The 18,985-nt window shown below is 42.2% G+C and overlaps 1 protein-coding gene across 1 annotated transcript; it reads right to left on the bottom strand.

The window, feature by feature from the left end:
• On the bottom strand, nt 1–14,772 carry LOC137331589 (adiponectin-like). The gene is made up of 3 exons (XM_067995487.1): nt 14,684–14,772; nt 8,438–8,752; nt 1–3,137 (listed from the first exon to the last, which is right to left on the bottom strand). Exons 2-3 carry the CDS (start codon nt 8,715–8,717, stop codon nt 2,617–2,619), a joined length of 801 nt encoding a protein of 266 aa, XP_067851588.1. The 5' UTR covers nt 8,718–8,752; nt 14,684–14,772; the 3' UTR covers nt 1–2,616.
• Nucleotides 14,773–18,985: the final 4,213 nt, after the last annotated feature.

The raw sequence follows: 18,985 nt of genomic DNA, 5'->3' as shown, positions 1-18,985 counted from the left end.
CAGACCATATTAGATTTAATAATGATTAATGAAACAGATTTAGATAACAGCCTAATGGTGCATGAACATTTATCTAATAGCGATCATAATATGATCGAGTTCAACGTTGTGTATGAAAGGGAGAAACCCGTATCAGCTTCTAAGATTCTAAATTTAGGTAAGGCCAACTTCAATGGGATGAGACAGAGACTGTCCACAGTAAACTGGGCAAATCTGTTATTGGGTAAAATGACGGAAGATCAGTGGGAGGTGTTCAAAAAAGAATTTAATGTGATACAGAATCAGTTTATACCCCTAAGGGGCAAGAGCTCTACTTGCCAAAAAAAAACAGCCATGGACAACAAAAGAGGTAAGGGACAACATTAATCTAAAAGAAAAAGCATGCAAAATACATAAATAATTACTTTGTGTCAATATTTACAGTAAAAGAGGATAGCATGCCAGACACCCCAAGAAAACTAAATTTGAACCAGAGTCAGGGACTCACCATAATTAACATAAGCAAATTAACAGTAATGAAGAAAATAATGGCACTAAAGAGTGACAAATCCCCAGGACCAGATGGTTTCCATCCCAGCGTTTTGAAGAAAGTAGGTGAGAACATTGCAGATGCCCTAACTATAATCATCCAAAGTTCTCTCGATTCAGGAACCATTTCTTTAGTTTGGAAAATTGCACATGTCACTCCACTATTTACGAAAGGTAAGAGAGGGAAACTAGGGGAGTATAGACCAGTTAGCCTAACATCTGTTGTCAGAAAATTCATAGAGTCTATAATTAAGGATAGAGTGACTGAACAACTTGAACATTTTCAGCTGATCAGAGAGCCAGCATGGATTTGTCAAGGGTAGGTCATGCCTGATGAACTTGATTGAATTTTTTGAAGAGGTGACTAAAGTAGCAGACAGGGGAATATCTATGGATGTTATTTGTATGGACTTCCAGAAGGGATTCGATAAAGTCCCTCACAACAGACTGTTAGCTAAAGTTGAAGCTCATGGAATTGAGGGCAAATTATTGGCCTGGTTAGGAAATTGGCTGAGCGGCTGGAGACAGAGAGCAGGGATAATGGGCAGGTACTCAAATTGGAAGGATGTGACTCGTGGTGTCCCACAGGGATCAGTGTTGGGGCCTCAACTACTCGCTGTATTTATTAATGATTTAGATGATGGGTTAGAGAGCCACATATCCAAGTTTGCCAAATGCACAAAGATAGACAGCACTGTAAGTAGTGTAGATGGAACCATAAAATTACAGCGAGATATTGATAGATTAAGTGAATGGGCAAAACTGTGGCAAATGGATTTCAATGTAGTCAAGTGTGAGGTCATCCACTTTGGACCTAAAAATGATAGATCAGAGTACTTTCTAAATGGTGAAAAGCTCGAAACAGTGGCGGTCCAAAGAGACTCAGGCTCCATGTACATAGATCATTACAATGTCATGGAGAGGTGCAGGAAATAATCAAAATGGCTAATAGAATGCTGGCCTTTATATCTAGAGGACTAGAATACAAGGGGGTAGAGGTTATGCTGCAGCTATACAAAGCCCTGGAATACTGTGTTCAGTTCTGGGCACCACACCGTAGGAAGGATATATTGGCCTTGGAGGGTTTGCAGCATAGATTTACTAGAATGATACCTGGACTCCAAGGGTTAAGTTACAAGGGGAGATTACACAAACAAGGGTTGTATTCCCTGGAATTTAAAAGATTAAGGGGTGATTTGATCGAAGTTGTCAAAATATTAAGGGGAATTGATAGGATAGATAGAGAGAAACTATTTCTGCTGGTTGGGGAGTCTGGGACTAGGGGACATGGCCTAAAAATTAGAACCAGGACTTTCAGGAGTCAAGTTAGAAAACACTTCTACATGCAGCAAAGGGTGGTAGAAGTTTGGAACTCTCTTCCGCAAACAGCAGATGATGCTAACTCAATTATTAATTTTAAATCTGAGATTGACAGATTTTTTTTAACGAAAGGTATTAAGAGATATGGGGCTAAGGCGGGTGTATGGAGTTAGGTTGCAGATCAGCCATGATCTCATTGAATGGCGGAACAGGCTCATGGGGCTAAATGGCCTACTCCTGTTCCTATGTTCCAATACTGTAAAATAAGTTTGTCATGAATATTTAGCCTCTCTTATAGCCATAGTTAGTAACATTACAACCATGTCTATTAGTGGGTGAAATACAGCTGCTGATTCTATCTTTACTGTGTACGTCTGTAATGATCCCTGAAACGTGACTGACTCACTTACAATTCATGTTGCTACCTTTACTGTGCTTATGGTACACACCTAGGAGCTTCAGGTTATAATATCATCATGTGCATACATGAATGATTAAAAAGTCAATATCGATGACCATTCTTAGTTAAGTATCTGATTTATTCAGTTAGTCGTTGATAGCCTTATAGGGAGATTATAACTGCATATATATTACATAATTTTGCAGATTGCTGATCCCTAACAAAGAAGCAAAATGTTGAACTATTATTTGCCACTGCAGTTAGTGTTCTCAGCTCCTAATTGGAAAGAGAACATCAGGAGCAGCAAACTTAAAGTAATGTAAATAGAAGTTCTGTAATGGTATTAGGAGTATAGTAATAAACCTTGTTTAATGCAAATCTGGATACAGAAGGAATCCTGTAAACATGGAATCATTATTGTTGTCAGCATAAAGCCCATTAAATGTATTGTCTCCATAAACTTGTAACCACACTTCATCCCCTTCATCCAAATGAATTGCAACTGAACCTCCAGCTTGATCTACATCATTATTCTGAAATTGATCAAAGGTAAAAATGATAACCTTGTTGTTTTTATACAGACCAACTTTGACATCCTTAGTATAGACAGTAATGTGATATGAAAAGAAATACACCCCTGCGTACGGACAGCTGAATTTGCCAGTCTCTTCATTGTAGTGTTTCTGATCATTGTAGAAGATTTTGGAGAATTTGATGGGGATGTTTGGGACAGGATTTCTTGTGGTCAGTCCCACGCTGAATGCTGAGCGGTAATAATAGCCACTATCTCCCTTTTCTCCTTTATGTCCTGGAAGTCCAGCAAGTCCTTGTTCTCCATCTACGCCTGGATTCCCAGGCTGTCCTTCATCGCCCTTTGGTCCTGGTAATCCTAAAAAAAAGGAAAAGCCGAATATATAATATGGTAGACAACACGCTTCATGTTTTGTGCACTGAAGTATCATTGACTTCATCAACTTTTACTTTAAAGATGACATGTTTTCACTGTGAATTAAAATGTGTTTATTTGGCTCTAGTTTATCTCCCCTACCTGAAGGCAATGCCAGGATATAGTTCCATTGTTGCTGGCAGCCCTCCAGTTCCTCACCCAAGTGTGTGAGCAGAGACAGTGGGGTATATTTTTGTCTTCACTGCATAGGCAATAATCACCCCACCCACTATAGAACCCACCCGATTTTCATTCTATTGACTTCAATGGAATTGGAATGATAATTCGATGGGTTCCATAATGGGCAGATGATCCGTTCCGCCAGATTGCTGTCCGTGCGATGAAGACGACCATTTAACCTAGTGAGTATTGACAGACTCTTCAATCGTGAAGGGCATGGAGGCCAAGCTCGATCCTGTACTAATTCAGTGTCCACATACCTGCACTTTCTAGCAGGTGCCATTAGTCAGCAATCAGGAGGTTCCTTCATTGTCGCTGGGTCAAAATCCTGGAACTCCCTTCCTAACAGCACTGTGGGAGAACCGTCACCACACGGACTGCAGCGGTTCAAGAAGGCGGCTCACCACCACCTTCTCGAGGGCAATTAGGGATGGGCAATAAATGCTGGCCTCGCCAGCGACGCCCACATCCCGTGAACAAATAAAAAAAAATCCAGGAAAAACTTCTTTTCCCAACTCTAGACTGTTGAGGCCAATTGTGGCATCTCTACTGCTATTCCAGCGAACTCAACATGGACAATGAATGAACTAAAGGTGGCACCTTCTTGATCAACATAGCTTAGTGCTACATTAGGTGGTGCAATTACTCAGTCAATCATTAAGAAAAACTATATGAGTCTGTTTTAAGTTGCAGGGAGTTGGCTGTTGAAAGGGGTGCATTCACAACTGCACAAATACTGTATACAGAACACAACATCTGAAATGTATATAACTGTTTACAGACACTTCAGATATAAAATCCTTACTCCATGTTGTCCTTAGAATCATAGAAAGGTTACAGCACGGAAGGAGGCCATTCGGCCCATCGAGTCCATGCTGGCTCTGTGCATCAGCAATCCAGCTAGTCCCACTCCCCCGCCCTTTCCCCGTAGCCCTGCAAATTTTTTCCTTTCAAGTACTTATCCATTTCCCTTTTGAAGGCCATGATTGAATCTGCCTCCACCACCCCCTCGGGCAATACTTTCCAGATCCTAACCACTCACTGTGTAAAAAAGTTTTTCCTCGTGTCACCTTTGGTTCTTCTGCCAATCACCTTAAATCCATGTCCTCTGGTCCTTGACCCTTCCGCCAATGGGAACAGTTTCTCTCTATCTACTCTGTCTAGACCCTTCATGATTTAATCTCCTCTCAACCTTCTCTGTTCCAAGGAGAACAATCCCAGCTTCTCCAATCTATTCACGTAATTAAAGTCCCTCAAACCTGGAATCATTCCAGTAAATCTCTTCTGCACCCTCTCTAAGGCCTTCACATTTTTCCTGAAGTGCGGTGCCCAGAATTGGACACAATGCTCCAGTTGTGGCCGAACCAGTGTTTTATAAAGGTTCTTCATTACTTCCATACTTTTGTACTCTATGGGCCCGATATTACCATGGCGGCGGGTTCGCGGCAGGGGATCGATTGGGCCGTGGGTAACGCGCCCGGTGAAATCAGTCTGCCCCACGCGCAATCGCAGGCTGATTGGATTCACTTACCTGTTGTTCCGGGTTCCCCGCTGCTAAGCTGTGCAGCGGGCGGACTACGCATGCTCAGTAAGGTCTGTCAGCTGGAGGAGCTCTATTTAAAGGGGCAGTCCTCCACTGACTGATGCTGCAAGAAATAGGAAAAATTACAGCATAGAGCAACCCTGCGGGAGAAAGCGGCCTGCCTCTGCCACCAAGAAGGCCTAGCTCGAGGTGGCAGAGGAGGTCACCTGCACCACCAACATATCGCGCACCTGCATACAGTGCAGGAGGCGCTGCAATGACCTATGTAGGTCAGCCAAATACACTTATTCATTCCCCTACACTCCGTCTGCCACATCACCGCCCCCACCCCACATCTCCTTCTGCACTGCCAACACTACTCTGTCACATCACCCCTCACACCCATTCAAACCTCATCCTCATCTTACCTGCACTTACTCACCTCGCCAGTACTCATCCCACCACCACCACTCAACCCAATCCTCATACAATCTCATGGCTCTCTCTCATACTCACCCTCTCATGCATCTCTTTCACAGTCAGCCTCACTCAACTTGCCACTACCTGTGCTGCAGCCACAGGGCATGCATCACATATGTGCAGTAGGCAGCTTAAGGCAAACGTGTCATGAGCATGAAAGGGATGCACAAGGGTGTTTGAGATTTTGTCATGGTTTTTAGTGCTATTTAATTTCTGAGCAACTCACATTACATATTATATTGGCACCACTACTGTCACGTCTTTGCGAATCTTGTCTGGTTTGTGCAATAATGCCCTTTCCTGAGGATCACAATGAAGACCCACAACTGATGACACCCATTGTGTCACTGCAGAGTGGGTGCAGGTGTATTTGCAGGACTCTTTTGTGCAGACGACTGAGAGACGTCGGCGATGTCCCCAGTGGCACCCTGGAAGGATGCGGAGGAGAAGTTGTTGAGGGCAGTAGTGACTTTGACAGCGACAGGTAAGAAGATGGTGCTCGGGCCAGCCGGGAGCAGCTCGGCATGAAGGAGGCTGCAGATGTCCACGACTACATGTCGAGTGACTCTGAACCTCCGTGTGCACTGCTGCTCAGAGAGGTCCAGGAAGCTGAGCCTCGGTCTGTGGACCCTGTGGCGAGGGTAGTGCCCTCTGCGACGCATCTCTCTCTGCGGTTGCCCTCCCTCCTGCTGTGCAGGTGGATGTGTCACAGCACTGTGTTGTGGAGCTCCACGTGTCAGAGGTAGATGGCGTGGCCGGCGAGGCTGGTGATGATGTTCACCCTCCAAGGAGGTCATGACTGCAGCTACGGCGGCCCCCATCTGGAAGATGTACATCTGAGGGGGTCCGCAAGGTCGGTACATGTGTGCAAGTTGGTGAATTTTGTTGTTAGGAGGAGGGTGGTGGAGGCCAAACTTTGTCCAAAGTGACAGAGTGGCCTCCTGCAATGAGTGAGGGTCTCCCCCCGCCCCCCACCTGTCAAATGGACCTTTGCAGCTGCCACAGGCTGATGGCTGCAACACGTCCATTTGAACCGGGAATGTTTCCCCCAGTACGGGAAACAGTCCCAGTTGTTTGCAAAATCCCAACCCTCCTAAAATATCACGTTAATCAGGTCTCTAAACGACTTGAAATACCTAGATAAACACCTTAAGTGGCACCCCGCCAGCTTTAATTGCCGGGAGTCCCATATGCGGGGGCTGCGCGCGCATGTCAGCGCGTCATTGGGGAACCCGGAAATGGGGCGGGTTGGAGCCGGGCTCCTGACCCACCCCAGGAATCCCCAATTTTCGTAGCCCCCCTGCCAGGAACGCACCCGATCGCGGGTGCTAAAATCGAGCCCTATGCCTCTATTTATAAAGCCCAGGATTCTGTATGCTCTTTTAACCACTTTCTCAACCTGCCCTGCCACCTTCAACGATTTGTGTACATATGCCCCCAGATCTCTCTGTTCCTGTACCCCTTTTAGAGTCCAGGCATAGCAAAATTTTACCAGGAAATGTTAATGTAACAAATCCAGGCCAGAACTCCCATTCAAAAACAGAAGTGTGAGATAATAGGAAAATGCATCTAGTCCTAGCGAGCAAAACATTCAGATACATAGGTCTGCTCCCATTGTTTTCAATGGAAGAAAACGGTGCAGATGTAAGTGACCCAATCAAATGAAAAATAAGGAGTTGAAAAGGAAAAATAAGGAAATTAAATTGATAAAAAACTGGACACAAAAAAAAAATCACAATTCTTTTCTTGTACAAACCATTCAGTATATTGATTGAGATGTCCTTCCCCATCCTCGTCTCACACAAAGAGCAAAATCTGCCGGGTAAGCTAGTGGAGGTGATCTCACCAGTCCCTGCATAGACACTGTTGCCCTGAACTCTTTATTATGTGATAGTTAGCAATTCACCCCAATGCTCTCTGCTGTATTGTCTATCCTCTTCATTACATATTAATCTCCCCATCCCACATCTTTGTGAGGTGCATGTGGTGGAGGTAAGTGTCAGGGATTGGATATTAAAAATCCCATGGCATTACTTGAAGAAGCTTGAAGAATATTATCCCAGCCAATATTTTCCTCTCAACCAACATCGCTAATGATAGATTAACTGGTCATTCATCTCATTGCTGTTTGTGGAACCTTACTGTCATGTTGCTACAAAACAACAGCGACTGCACTTCGAAAAATAACTCATTGGCTGTGAAGCACTTAGGATGCTTCTAAGAAACGTGTGAAAATACTATATAACTGCAAGTTCTTTCTTTCACCATTGACCTCCCCCATATTACCCAGTGGTTTGAATGCATCACCTGCTACATCAATGAGCCATATAGGCTAGGAAGGATCATTTCTGCTGTGAATAAGTAGAGTTATTAGAAGAGATATGATAGAAATGGGGAACCTGGGAGAAAGGAATGCAATCTTTATAGGAAGTGGGGTGGAAGGTAGCATAATCCAGGTATTTGTAGAAGTAATAGATGTATGTGGAAAGGCCAGTGCCAAAGATGGAGAGAGAGAGAGAAAGAGAAGTCCAGGAAGGGAAGAGTCAGAAATGAACCACATAAAGGTGAGGGATAGGTGGAAATTGCAAGTGTAGTCAATAAAAATCTTTAGGTCGGGGAGGCACCAATAGAGACATCAATGTAATCGAGAAAGGGGTCAGGGAGGAGGCCTGCATAGGATTGGAACATTAATATTTAATGCATGGAGGATGTATACCATCATTAAAGGTTCATTAATAGGAAACATGAAAGTAATAGGCCAGGGTTTTCCACTTTGATCACCTTGCAATTTTCTGTCCAGAGTGAATGGGTGGAAGTTTGCAGTCTGGCGAATACAGAAGTGGAAAGCTCAGGCCATACTCTCGGTGCAATTAATTCAATATAGATTTAATATAAGATTTCTATATGATGACAAAGCACTCATGCAAAAAGATGCTCAATGTGAAATTTGGACAGAGAAAAATAATTTGCCAGTTTCTTCAATTTGAAATATTTTCTGCAAAGTTGATTTCCATTTATGCCAACAGGTTCTTAATATCCATTTTGAAGCAATGCCCATTACCTGTTTCTCCATTTTCTCCTTTTGCACCATCACGACCATCTCTGCCATCTTTGCCAGGGATGCCATTATGGCCAGGACTGCCAGGTATTCCTGCCATCCAGTTTGGGCAACCTTCAATAACTTTTGGGGATTCTTGGGGAAGGGTTGCTGGGGCTACGGGTGGACTGACTTCATCGGTGGGTTCAGTTTCAGTTTCACCGTCGTCTGGTTTGTCATTTGATTCATCAGAATAGCTCAGCCCAACCAAAACCACCAGCCAGATGAGCTGTTTAAATATCATCTTCACTATGATAACCAGGCTCTGTTCCAAGTGGCCTATAAAATATATACAAACATTTAATGCAAGATATTGAAATTCTCAGTAATAGAACACATACTACTTTCTTGTAATCCTTCCTTCAAGGCAAACAACTCTGATTTACAAAGAACATTTTTATCACAGTGGTTCTAAAAACCTCCTCTACCATCACATGATCTGATGTAAAATTGCAGAGGAAATTTCAGCAACGGGACCATAACAGAAAATGGGTATCAATGTAGAAAAGCTCATTGACCGGTGCTGAAAATAACACAACTAATACATCAGAACTCAACGGGGCTGACTTTTCTGTCCCTGGCTAAGCACATGCCAGGCAGAGCACGCTGGAAGTACGTTTGGGCCTGTATTTCTGGGGTCAGGTCATTACTGTAGGTTGATGCTCCCTGGGCACTGGCCTGCCCCATGGGGGTGCAAATCCAGCCTGAGCTGCCTAGGCCCTAAGCTCTGGAATTCCCTCCCTAAACCTCTCCACCTCTCTCTCCTTTAAGTTGCTGCTTAAAACCTACCTCTTTGACCAAGCTTTTGGTCACGTTCTAATATTTCCATATGTAGCTAGGTGTCAAATTTTGTCTGATAACACTCCTGCAAAGTACTTTGGGACATTTTTGCTACGTTAAAGGCACTACGTAAATGCAAGCTGTTGTTGTTGATATGTCTGCAGCAGTGGTAATGGATCCCAGAAGTGAGAGGATGCAACTCTCAGGAAAGATTGAACAGGCTGGGGCTCAAAAAGACTAAGAGAAGACCTGATAGAGGTTTTTAAAATTTTGAAGGGGTTCAATAGGTGGATATGGAGATACTGCTTCCAGTTGTGGTTGAATCCAGAACAAGGGGGCATAAACAGATCAAATTAAGAATTTAGGAGGAATTTCTTCACATAGTGAGTGGTGAGAGTATGAAACTCACTGCCACATGAAGTGGCTGAAGCAGATAGCACTAATCCATTTAAGGGGAGGATTGATGCATACATGAGGGAGAAGTGAATAGAAAGATACAGGGGCAGGGTGGATAGAGGCCCTTAGAGTGGGAGGAGGCTCGTGTGGAGTGTCAGCACCGGCATAGAAAAGTAGAACCGAATGATCTGTTTCGGTGCTGGAGATTCAATGTAATTCAATGCAACATTAGCTAACTTTGTTACTGACTCGTGGAGGCGGAGGGGGGGGTGGCATTTGTGACTGAAGTAGAATTTTACATCACTAACAGTCGTCGGAAAGTCCAAGATATTAAGCAATACGAATGAATTATTCCTCCTCACTTACTACAACCAGTGTGTCACTTTGGGGCTGCTTTTAATCTCCCTACCATCCCATTCCCACCATAAAGCAGGACGTAGTGAGACAAAAGTCACAAAAAAAAGTGAAACTGAGCATAGAACGACCTAACCAGGTCTCCCCACAGTTCACCATCCTACTACCCACACCAAAAACAGATTATCTTGTCGTTCATTTATTTGCTGTTTGTGGGAACTTGCTGTGTGCACATTGGTTGTCGTGTTTTCCCACATAACGACAGTGACTACACTTCAAAATTAAATTAATTAGATGCAAAGCACTTTGGGGCATGTGGAAAGCACTATATAAATGCAAGTTCTTCTTTCTTTATATTGAAAAGTGTATTGAGTGTCTGTGAAAGGATCTAACAGGTTAGATTTGCCTTTGGGATCAGTGCAAGGCTAATTGCAGTCTGGTACAGATTACTGCTTGTGTTTTGTGAAAACATCCAGCTCAATGTAAAGTGTACCTGAATTAGGCCTATCCCGATTATGTTCGTAAAAACTTGGCATTTTCATGTTTTGCTGTGCAGTTGGGTTCAGAGCTATTTAAGCCAGTTGTACAGCAATCCATTGCTTACTCACCCAACTTCCTAACAGATGGAGATTGGAAGCACATAGAGCTGCTGGTGTGAATGAGAGTGGAAAAATGGAAATACAAAAATTCAAACTTTGGATTTTTACATTTATGCTGAAAATGTAGATGAGGTTATATGTCTTGCTTTTCATGAAGAAAGTGGAAATCTGATTGTAATGATCATAGAATTTACAGCACAGAAAGAGGCCATCCATCGCATCGTGCCTGTGCCGACTCTTTGAAAGAGCTATCCAATTAGTTCCACTCCCCTGCTCTTTCCCCATAGTTCAGAGATTTAAATAGCTTGAACAGATCCTTCTTCTTCATACATGTCAACTGCCACTAAAATTACTCCCTTGTTCATTCAGTCGTTCAAACAACATTGATTATTCCTACTAGAGCAATGTTGATTGGTCCTGTACCCTTAAACCTGGTTTTGCAGCCATACACCAACACCACGAGATGGTTTGACTTCTTCGAGTTTGTGCAGTTTCATTGGAGTGGCAGCAGTGTGATTCATGGTCAGTGGACAACACCACACTATTTATAGTTCAGAATTACCACTGTAAAACATACAAAGACCTTTATCCAAGTCTCGGATGTACTTCACCTGAACAGTTGGGAGGTCAGCAGCTTCATTTTCTGACTTCTGCAGTTTACAAATTAATTACTATTTTAGATCAAGGTAAATAATTATTGATACTTGAGTGATATAATATGGATTAATCTAACTTTACAGTGCCATAACAAAGCAGAAGGAAAGACTTATTGAATAATTGAAGTAAGGATGTTCCACAAAGTCTGTGGTGCTCAATGGAATGATTGAGGCAGAACTTTCCTCTGAAGTCCAATGGGTTTCCTGGTGGGACTTGGGTGGGCAGTGATGGAAAATCAGTTGGGAAATCCCTGCCCATTTTCACCCAGGTCAAATGTTCTGCCAGAACTTGTGGACGGGCATAGTCAAATGATGCGGTAATGACCGAGTGATGTCATGCACCACATTTTCTGCCACTAGTACTATGGTAATGCTAGACATAAAGAATGGTTGTTCAAAAGCGGTGCCTAGCATTGACAGTGCTGGCAGAGACCAATTAAAAATTCAGTGGCCCATTACAAGGGAGTACAATCAATTGATTTGCTTTCCCCTCCCAACACATCACACTGGAAGTCAGAGAGACTTTGTTGTGCCCTGGCGGTAGCCAGTTTGCACTGAGACCCTCAGCAGCTTCGAATTCCCATCCCTTTCATGGGGGCTTCCTCCCGGCGCTGGCGGAAACTACACTGGGAGGCTGCCAAAAGTATTCTAATCAGACCGATCCTGGGAAATCCTCCAGGATCAGTGGTGAGTTCGGAGGGCAGCCTGAAGTCCGCACGTCAGGTGAAATTTCGATTGGAGAGGAAAATCCCAGCCACAGTCTATAGTACCATAGCTTCATCAAGCTCAGGAACTGGATAGCAAACCAATGGCTGAATATAACACTAACATTCTATTCAACTGGATGTATGTCTCATTGCCAGTTCATTATAGGGAGATTGTTCAAGGAACCTTACCCACGATATGCAGTACCAGTGAAAGAATTATTAATAATAGAATTTGGTAGCCACACCTTTTACAGATAAGCTGATGTGGATTAGCTCTGAAACCATCATCTGAAATTATCTTTTAGGAAAGGAAACTTGGGTGGATGTTAAAATAACATGATGGAGACAATATGGAACATTAAAAAAAGAAAAAGAAAGAATTGCATTCATATAGGACCTTATCATGTCTGTCAGAAAAGTCTTTTTGTATACAATGACTTGCTTTCAATGACAATGATTGTTATTATGTAAGCAAATGGAGCAGCCATTTTGCACACAGCAAGATCCCACAAACAGTGATAAGATGAACAACCAGTTTATTTTGGTACAATTGGTTTGGCTGGAAATGTTTCTTAGGACAGAGGGTGAACTTGCTGCTCTTTTTGGAATAGTACCATGGGATTTTTAATACTTACCTGAATCACTGAAACAGACAGGGTCTCAGCTTAATGTTACATCTAAAGGATGGCATCTCAAGCAATGCAGCACTGCCTCAGTTTTCAGTATTTTCTCAGTCTCAGCACTGATTATAAATTTCTGATCAAGGCCTTGGACCCACAACCTTCTGACTCAGAGTGTTTTCAACTGAACTAAGCTGACATAACAATAAAAGGTCAAGAGATCGAGCCAGGTAAGAGGCAAACCTACAATCTTCTAACCCATAGTAGAAGGATTATCCATTGTGCCATTGTCAATGGCAATTTGCAACAAGGAAGGATGCAAAATTGCTACCAGCAATGTGGGGCACTGCATAAAATGTGGATAAATATACCTAGAGAGAGCCTTGAAAGCCAGCTTAAAAGAAAGTTGCATGTCATACACCATAGTTGGCAGTGGCATCTGATCTTAGTACCAACAGTAAATGAATTAATGACATTGGATCTATATCAGAAGACCACCTGTTTATAAAAACTACCAGAAACCCATTTGAAAATAGACCCCTAGAAATGAGTTTCACTGTGTAACATTTGTTTGGAAAAACTACAACAAGAAATTAAGCCCTGATTTTAACCCAAGTGGATGGGGCCCTGGTGTTAGCAAACCCCCACCCCCACCGCACCTGATGTCACCAGTGTGAGGTGTGGGCGATTTTAATGCCCAGGCCTCATTCGCATGCTCTTGGTCAGTATTCCGCCCAAAACTGGCAGGAAACGGCAGCTGAGCCCAATGTTGGGCGGCAAAAGACCAAGGGAACGGTCCCCGGCACTCAGGTAAATCAAGGAGGAGCTCTCCTGGCCCCATAAGGAAAGTCAAAGAAGGTTAACAAAAACATTTCTTTCATTGGGCCTCTTCTGGCCCCGGCTTCACTTCCCGCTAGGTTGACCTGGCAGGAAAATCATAACTGCCTCCCGCTCAAGCCCTTGGTTGGATTAGCAGTCAGGCCCCGTTGATTTAATTGGAGCCCGATTTCCATGTTTAAAGAAGGACCCCGCTGATTTCTGGCGGGTGTCCTTCTCGCCTGCTCAGAAGAGCAGGTTAAAAGCGTAGCCTGCAAGAAGAAGTTGGCAGGTGAGCCCACGAGAGATTTTAACTGCCCGCCCAGTTTCCGTTGAGTGGGCAGGGCTAAAATCGCCCCTTTAATCAATTGATGTTGCATACTTCACATTGTTCTGGCAGTCATTTCAGGTTTGAATTACATTTGCTATTTCTGTCAGGAGATCCACATGAGATGTGAACTGTCCAGACATCAGTTTTCCAACTGCAAAGCATTCTTCACTAGTAACAAACTTATTCTATTTGCTCTCTCCCTGCAACAATGAGAGGGTAAGGTTACCCTGGATGATCCCCAAAGCTGATTTGTCTCTAAATTATCCTGGTTACATTCCACAAAAGCACAGTCAATCATTCTTAAAAAGTGGCAAGTATCAACCAATCCTAAAATGCTAATATCTGGCAAAGTAGACCTCTTACTTACATTACAGTTTTGATACCAGTTAAACCATTCAAGTCTTAACGCCAGTGAATCTTGCAGACATCTACATTCTTTGTGTAATTTAACCCTTGCTAATTATAGAGCAATGTTGCTGAAGTGGAATGTTTTAGTCCAGAGCATTCATTAGCAATGCCTACCTCCAATTAACCCAAACACAGCCATTTTTAATGTTACATTTACTCTAAGTTAATACTGTAGTAGACTATCTACAGACACTTCAATAATTGTAGCACAGTGCCACACTTTACAAATTGTGCTTTTATCATTGATGCAATCATCTGACAGAGGAAAATAGCATCAAATTGACAGTGCATAATTAGTATGCTTGAAACTTATAAAACTAAATTCTACAACTGTTTTACAAATAGTTCAGCCAATACAGTATAAAAAACTGCAAGTTAACTAACATTGTACATATTTTTGAATGTAGTAGATTATAATAATTTCTATGGCCATCATGCATTAAAAAAAAGTATTAAAGTACTGCTATCAATTTGTTCAAATTAAAACTTAAAATATTTCTCCATGAAAGAGACATTTTAAAATAGAAAAAAGCTGAATGTTACCCGTCAGTTCACGTCGTCCTTCCCTTTTACTAGGCGATGACTCTTTGCAAAGTATCCAAGGCTGATGTCACATGATCTGGCTGTCCTGTTGCTGCTCCAAATGGAATTGTCTGTCATTCTGAACTGGTATCCTATTTGACAGTTGATATTTAGATCATCACTCATAGTGTTTTTTATAGGCACAAGGGCCCGTTAAATGCCAATACCTCCTCCTTTCTAAGCCTGAGAATGCTAGCAAATAAATAGGAAATGCATAATTTGCAATGCTTACAAAAAGTTGTTTTAAATATTTTGCAAACAGGATAAAATAAGACCCATTAGAGTAACATTCTCTATGTCTCTTATACATCTTTTGGTTTTAAAATGCATGGCAGTAAAATAGAGCTTAACGCCATTCACTTAATATTGTGATTGTGCTTTATGTTTCATATTTGTGAAGGTTAAGGTTTTTGGTGCAATTCTAACAGTAGTAAATGCTACCTTTTACCATTATTGGATGTTTCAATGTCTGACGCATTGCAGCACTATATTTAGATATGAGTTCTTAAAATGATATTTACATCTGCTTGGAAAGGTCGAGTCAGCTCATAGATGGGGATTGCACAGCTCAGATATAAAAATAGTACATTCTGGAGAATGACAGCTTGGGTTATGACTAAAGATTGACTTCATTTATTTTGATTTTGAAAAAAATAATTACACTTTTATACCACATTTTAATTTTTTTCTCCTTTCTTTGTAGGTTTGTTCATATCGTGTATGTTTGATCGAAATATTGGGCAGGTGACCTGTTGCCTGTTTTAAGGAGAACAGCAGAGCAGTGAATTCAGAAGAGGGAGAGCAAGGGGAACTGATATGGAGATTCAAATCACTGAGGATGAGGACTCACCCAGTGCACAGGCAGAAGAACTATCAGGGCTCACATTTTAAGAGTGACCATTTTTGTGAAGTACTGGAGGGGTTGGCAGTGTCTTTTGAGACTCTCTACACCCTGAGTCACCACCTTCAGAAGGGGAGAGGAGGGCACAGTTAAAAAAGCAATCAATTTATTCATGTCACTCTTCAATCTGGCTCCTTTTTTCTCCATTAGTTGTGATATGATGGCCCCTTCCTTCAGTAGCTGCTCTCATTCTGTGTTGAAGGGCACTTGGAGGTTGCACTGCCTGAGAAGGCGTTTTGCACTGCAGTCCATTTGGTGCTTTACTGTTGGATTATTACTGATGCTACAAGCTGTCTCTCCATTTAACACCCACTCTGATTACAACCTCCAGTTGCTATGGTCAACGGCATAAGAGAGCAAAAAAACGCAGAGCTGCTCATTTCACTGGCAGACACTTCTAACGAATGAAGCTGAAAAAACTTGGTAGGTCCTGATTCTGTGCTTTAAGCCGGCAGCTTGTTCTCTACCCCTGCAGTGTCAGCAAAAATACACTCATTAAAGTACAATCAGGCTAAATGGCTCTACAGCGTGGACATTGGGACATAGTTTCTGATTGGAGTGAGGTTCAGGTGTGAACTCTTCATGTGCTCATCCTACATTCCAGTATGGACTATCAGCACAAGCATTAGTGCTGTGTAGAGGGGAGGGGTGGAGAAGAGAAATATGGGAGACAGAGTCTGGGGGAAGGAGGTGGGAGATATGAGACAGAATAGCAAAATAGGCAGAAAGGAAAGTGTTAAACTGCAGTGCACTGAGATCTGAGAGCTTTGATTGGGCAGCTGTTGCTCAATGCCAGACAGCTGATTGGCTAATTGTGCTTTTGCGGTTCCTCCTTGCCTGATGATGTCATTCACCTTGATGTGGAGCAGTGGATGCTTTCTTATGAGGTGAGAGTCAGACATTGACTGTTCATGGTTTTTGCTAGTAGAGTTTTAGAAATTTCTGTTCATTTTGTAACAGATTCAGGAGAAGGTTTTGGAAGAGAAAATCTGGTTGATAGTGAGGGTTTGTGCCTTTTGGTGGGAGGGCTGCTTATTAAAGGATGAAATCAGGTTCTCGGTGCTGCGAAGGTATCAGTGGTTATGGATATTACATCAAAATGGTGACAGCATTGAACCTGTTGATTCTGCAACAGTCATTAGAGTTCAAGTTGGTGTTGTTTTCTGTCACAGACAGGTTACTTATTTCTAACAAATGAGTCAATATGCTTAGAGCATTTGTAGTGAGTACAATTTCCAGTTGACACAAATGCAGCTGCTGTGAGCCTTGTGTTTTTATAGTGAAATGTCCTGCAATAATTCAAATCATTAGCTTGCTCTGATGGTAAGTTAAGGGGAAGTAGATTTCTTCAAGCCTCTGTTAGTGATATTGTAAGCACAGAAAAAGTCGTCTTCTGGTATTTCTACTGAAATCTTAAATGTATTCCTACCGAATGTGTTGGATTTTGCTTGAAAGAGGAAATCTTAGTTAATTTAACTATGTTGATATTTTCCCCTTTTCCTTTACTCCTACTGCCTCTTCACCCCCTTCTCTTCCTTCGCCCCCCCCCCCCCCCCCCCCAAATGAGTAGTGTCTAAGCTGGTGTACATGTTAAAATAGTCGCCAACCAGAGCCAACACTGCCCTTGTTTTTCGACCTCTGGTCATTAGGTTATTGGTTTGATGTATTGAATGGATGAATATTTGAATGTTACGTTGTTGGAGATACTGTGTATTGGATGAGATTTTAAACTCTGTCCCCATTTGCTATTTCAGGTGGATGTGAAAGATTGCATTGCAATAATTGGAAACAGAGCAGTGGATTTTTGCTTGAAAGAGGAAATCTTGGTTAATTTAACTATGTTGATATTTTGCTGATCAAAATTTTCTCTGTCAACATCCTCCCCAAAAATACATTAACTGATCTTTTGATTCACTTGCTTGCTGAGTACAAATGTTCAGGTGTTTGTTTATGTAAAATTGACTTTGTGACTATGAAGGGTTTTATGCCTCCTTGAGGATGTGAAAGCTGTTATGTAAATGCAGGTTTCTTTTTTAGATAGAACTGATTGCTATCATGAGGGAGGAGAGGAGAGAAAGGGTTCTAAACAAACTGCCTTATCACATCTCTGAAGGCTGTCATCCATGGCAAGTGAATCATAAAGAAAGACTTCCATTTATATAGCACCTTTCATCACATCCTAAATCCTGTTTTACAGCCAATGAAGTACTTTTGCACTAAAGTCTCTGTTATAATGTAGGAAATATGGCAGCCAATTTGCACATAGTAAGGTACCATAAACAAGCAATGTGATAATGACCAGATCATCTGTTTTATTGATGTTGGCCAGGACACCGGGGAGAATTCCCATGCTTTTCTTCGAAATGATGCCATGAGATCTTTTACGTCCACCTGAGAGGGCAGATAGGGCCTCAGTTTAACTTTTCATCCAAAAGATGGTACCTCCATCAGTGCAGCAATCTCTCAGTACTACACTGAAGTGTCAGTTTAGATTTTGTGCTCAAGTGTCTGGAGTGGGACTTGAACCTACAAACTTCTGACTCAAAGGTGAGAGTGCTACTGCTGAGCCAGGGCTGATACCTTATAAGCCATGACTGACACATTGTCAATCACTATCAAGTTTGGTGACTGCTATGCAGGCAAGAATGGCAGCCATTTAATGCACAGCAAAGTCGTATGAATGGCAATGAGCTTTATGAACATTTAATATTTTAGTGATGTTAGTTGAGAGGAATGTTAACCTGGATGTGAGGAGAATTTCTTGCTTTTCTTTGAATAATGCTATATTATCTTAATGTCCACTTGAACAGGCAAATAGGGCATTATCGAAAATGTCCTATTGAATGCAGCACCCCGGATCATGCAATACCCCACTGGAGTATCAATCAAGGTTATGGATTCCAGTAGTGGAGTGGGACTTGAACCCACAACCTTGAGTTCCTATCAACTGTTCCTGGGGTCGGGGGGAAGAAGGGCTTAACTTTGGTAAGATTTGCTCAGCTTTCAGCAGAGAATATCTTTGGCACGTGACTTCAAGTGATAAAGGGAATGCCCTTGGCTTATTTTATTTAGGTATTATTTGTGTTTTATTGGAGCCTGAGACAAAATATGAATCATAATCAAAACCAATGAATTACAATTGATAATTCTTGTCGAGATTTTTGCATTTGTCAACCATCTGGTTGTGTTTATTTAGAAATGGCCTCTTTCTATGTCTTGCTGCTTCTCTTGAAGGCATTGACTTGTGTTTGTTCCACAGGTATTGCAAGCTCTCCTGGACCTTGGCCAAGTTGCAAGTCTTCATGTGGCTACACAACTGTTCAGCATTGATCAAAGAAGGTCAATTGCTGTCTTCTGCTCCT

The sequence above is a fragment of the Heptranchias perlo genome, chromosome 13, assembly GCF_035084215.1.
Source record: "Heptranchias perlo isolate sHepPer1 chromosome 13, sHepPer1.hap1, whole genome shotgun sequence".
Classification (NCBI taxonomy): Eukaryota; Metazoa; Chordata; class Chondrichthyes; order Hexanchiformes; family Hexanchidae; genus Heptranchias; species Heptranchias perlo.
The sequence above is the reverse complement of the archived record's forward strand: the minus strand, read 5'-3'. Positions and strand labels throughout refer to the sequence as shown.

Bases quoted from the DNA above. Each gene is read 5' to 3' on its own strand.
- LOC137331589 (XM_067995487.1), bottom strand. From the start codon at position 8,717: ATGATATTTAAACAGCTCATCTGGCTGGTGGTTTTGGTTGGGCTGAGC. The intron at 3,138-8,437 runs GTAATGGGCATT...CCTTTTTTTTAG, and splicing joins AGGAGAAAATGGAGAAACAG to GATTACCAGGACCAAAGGGC.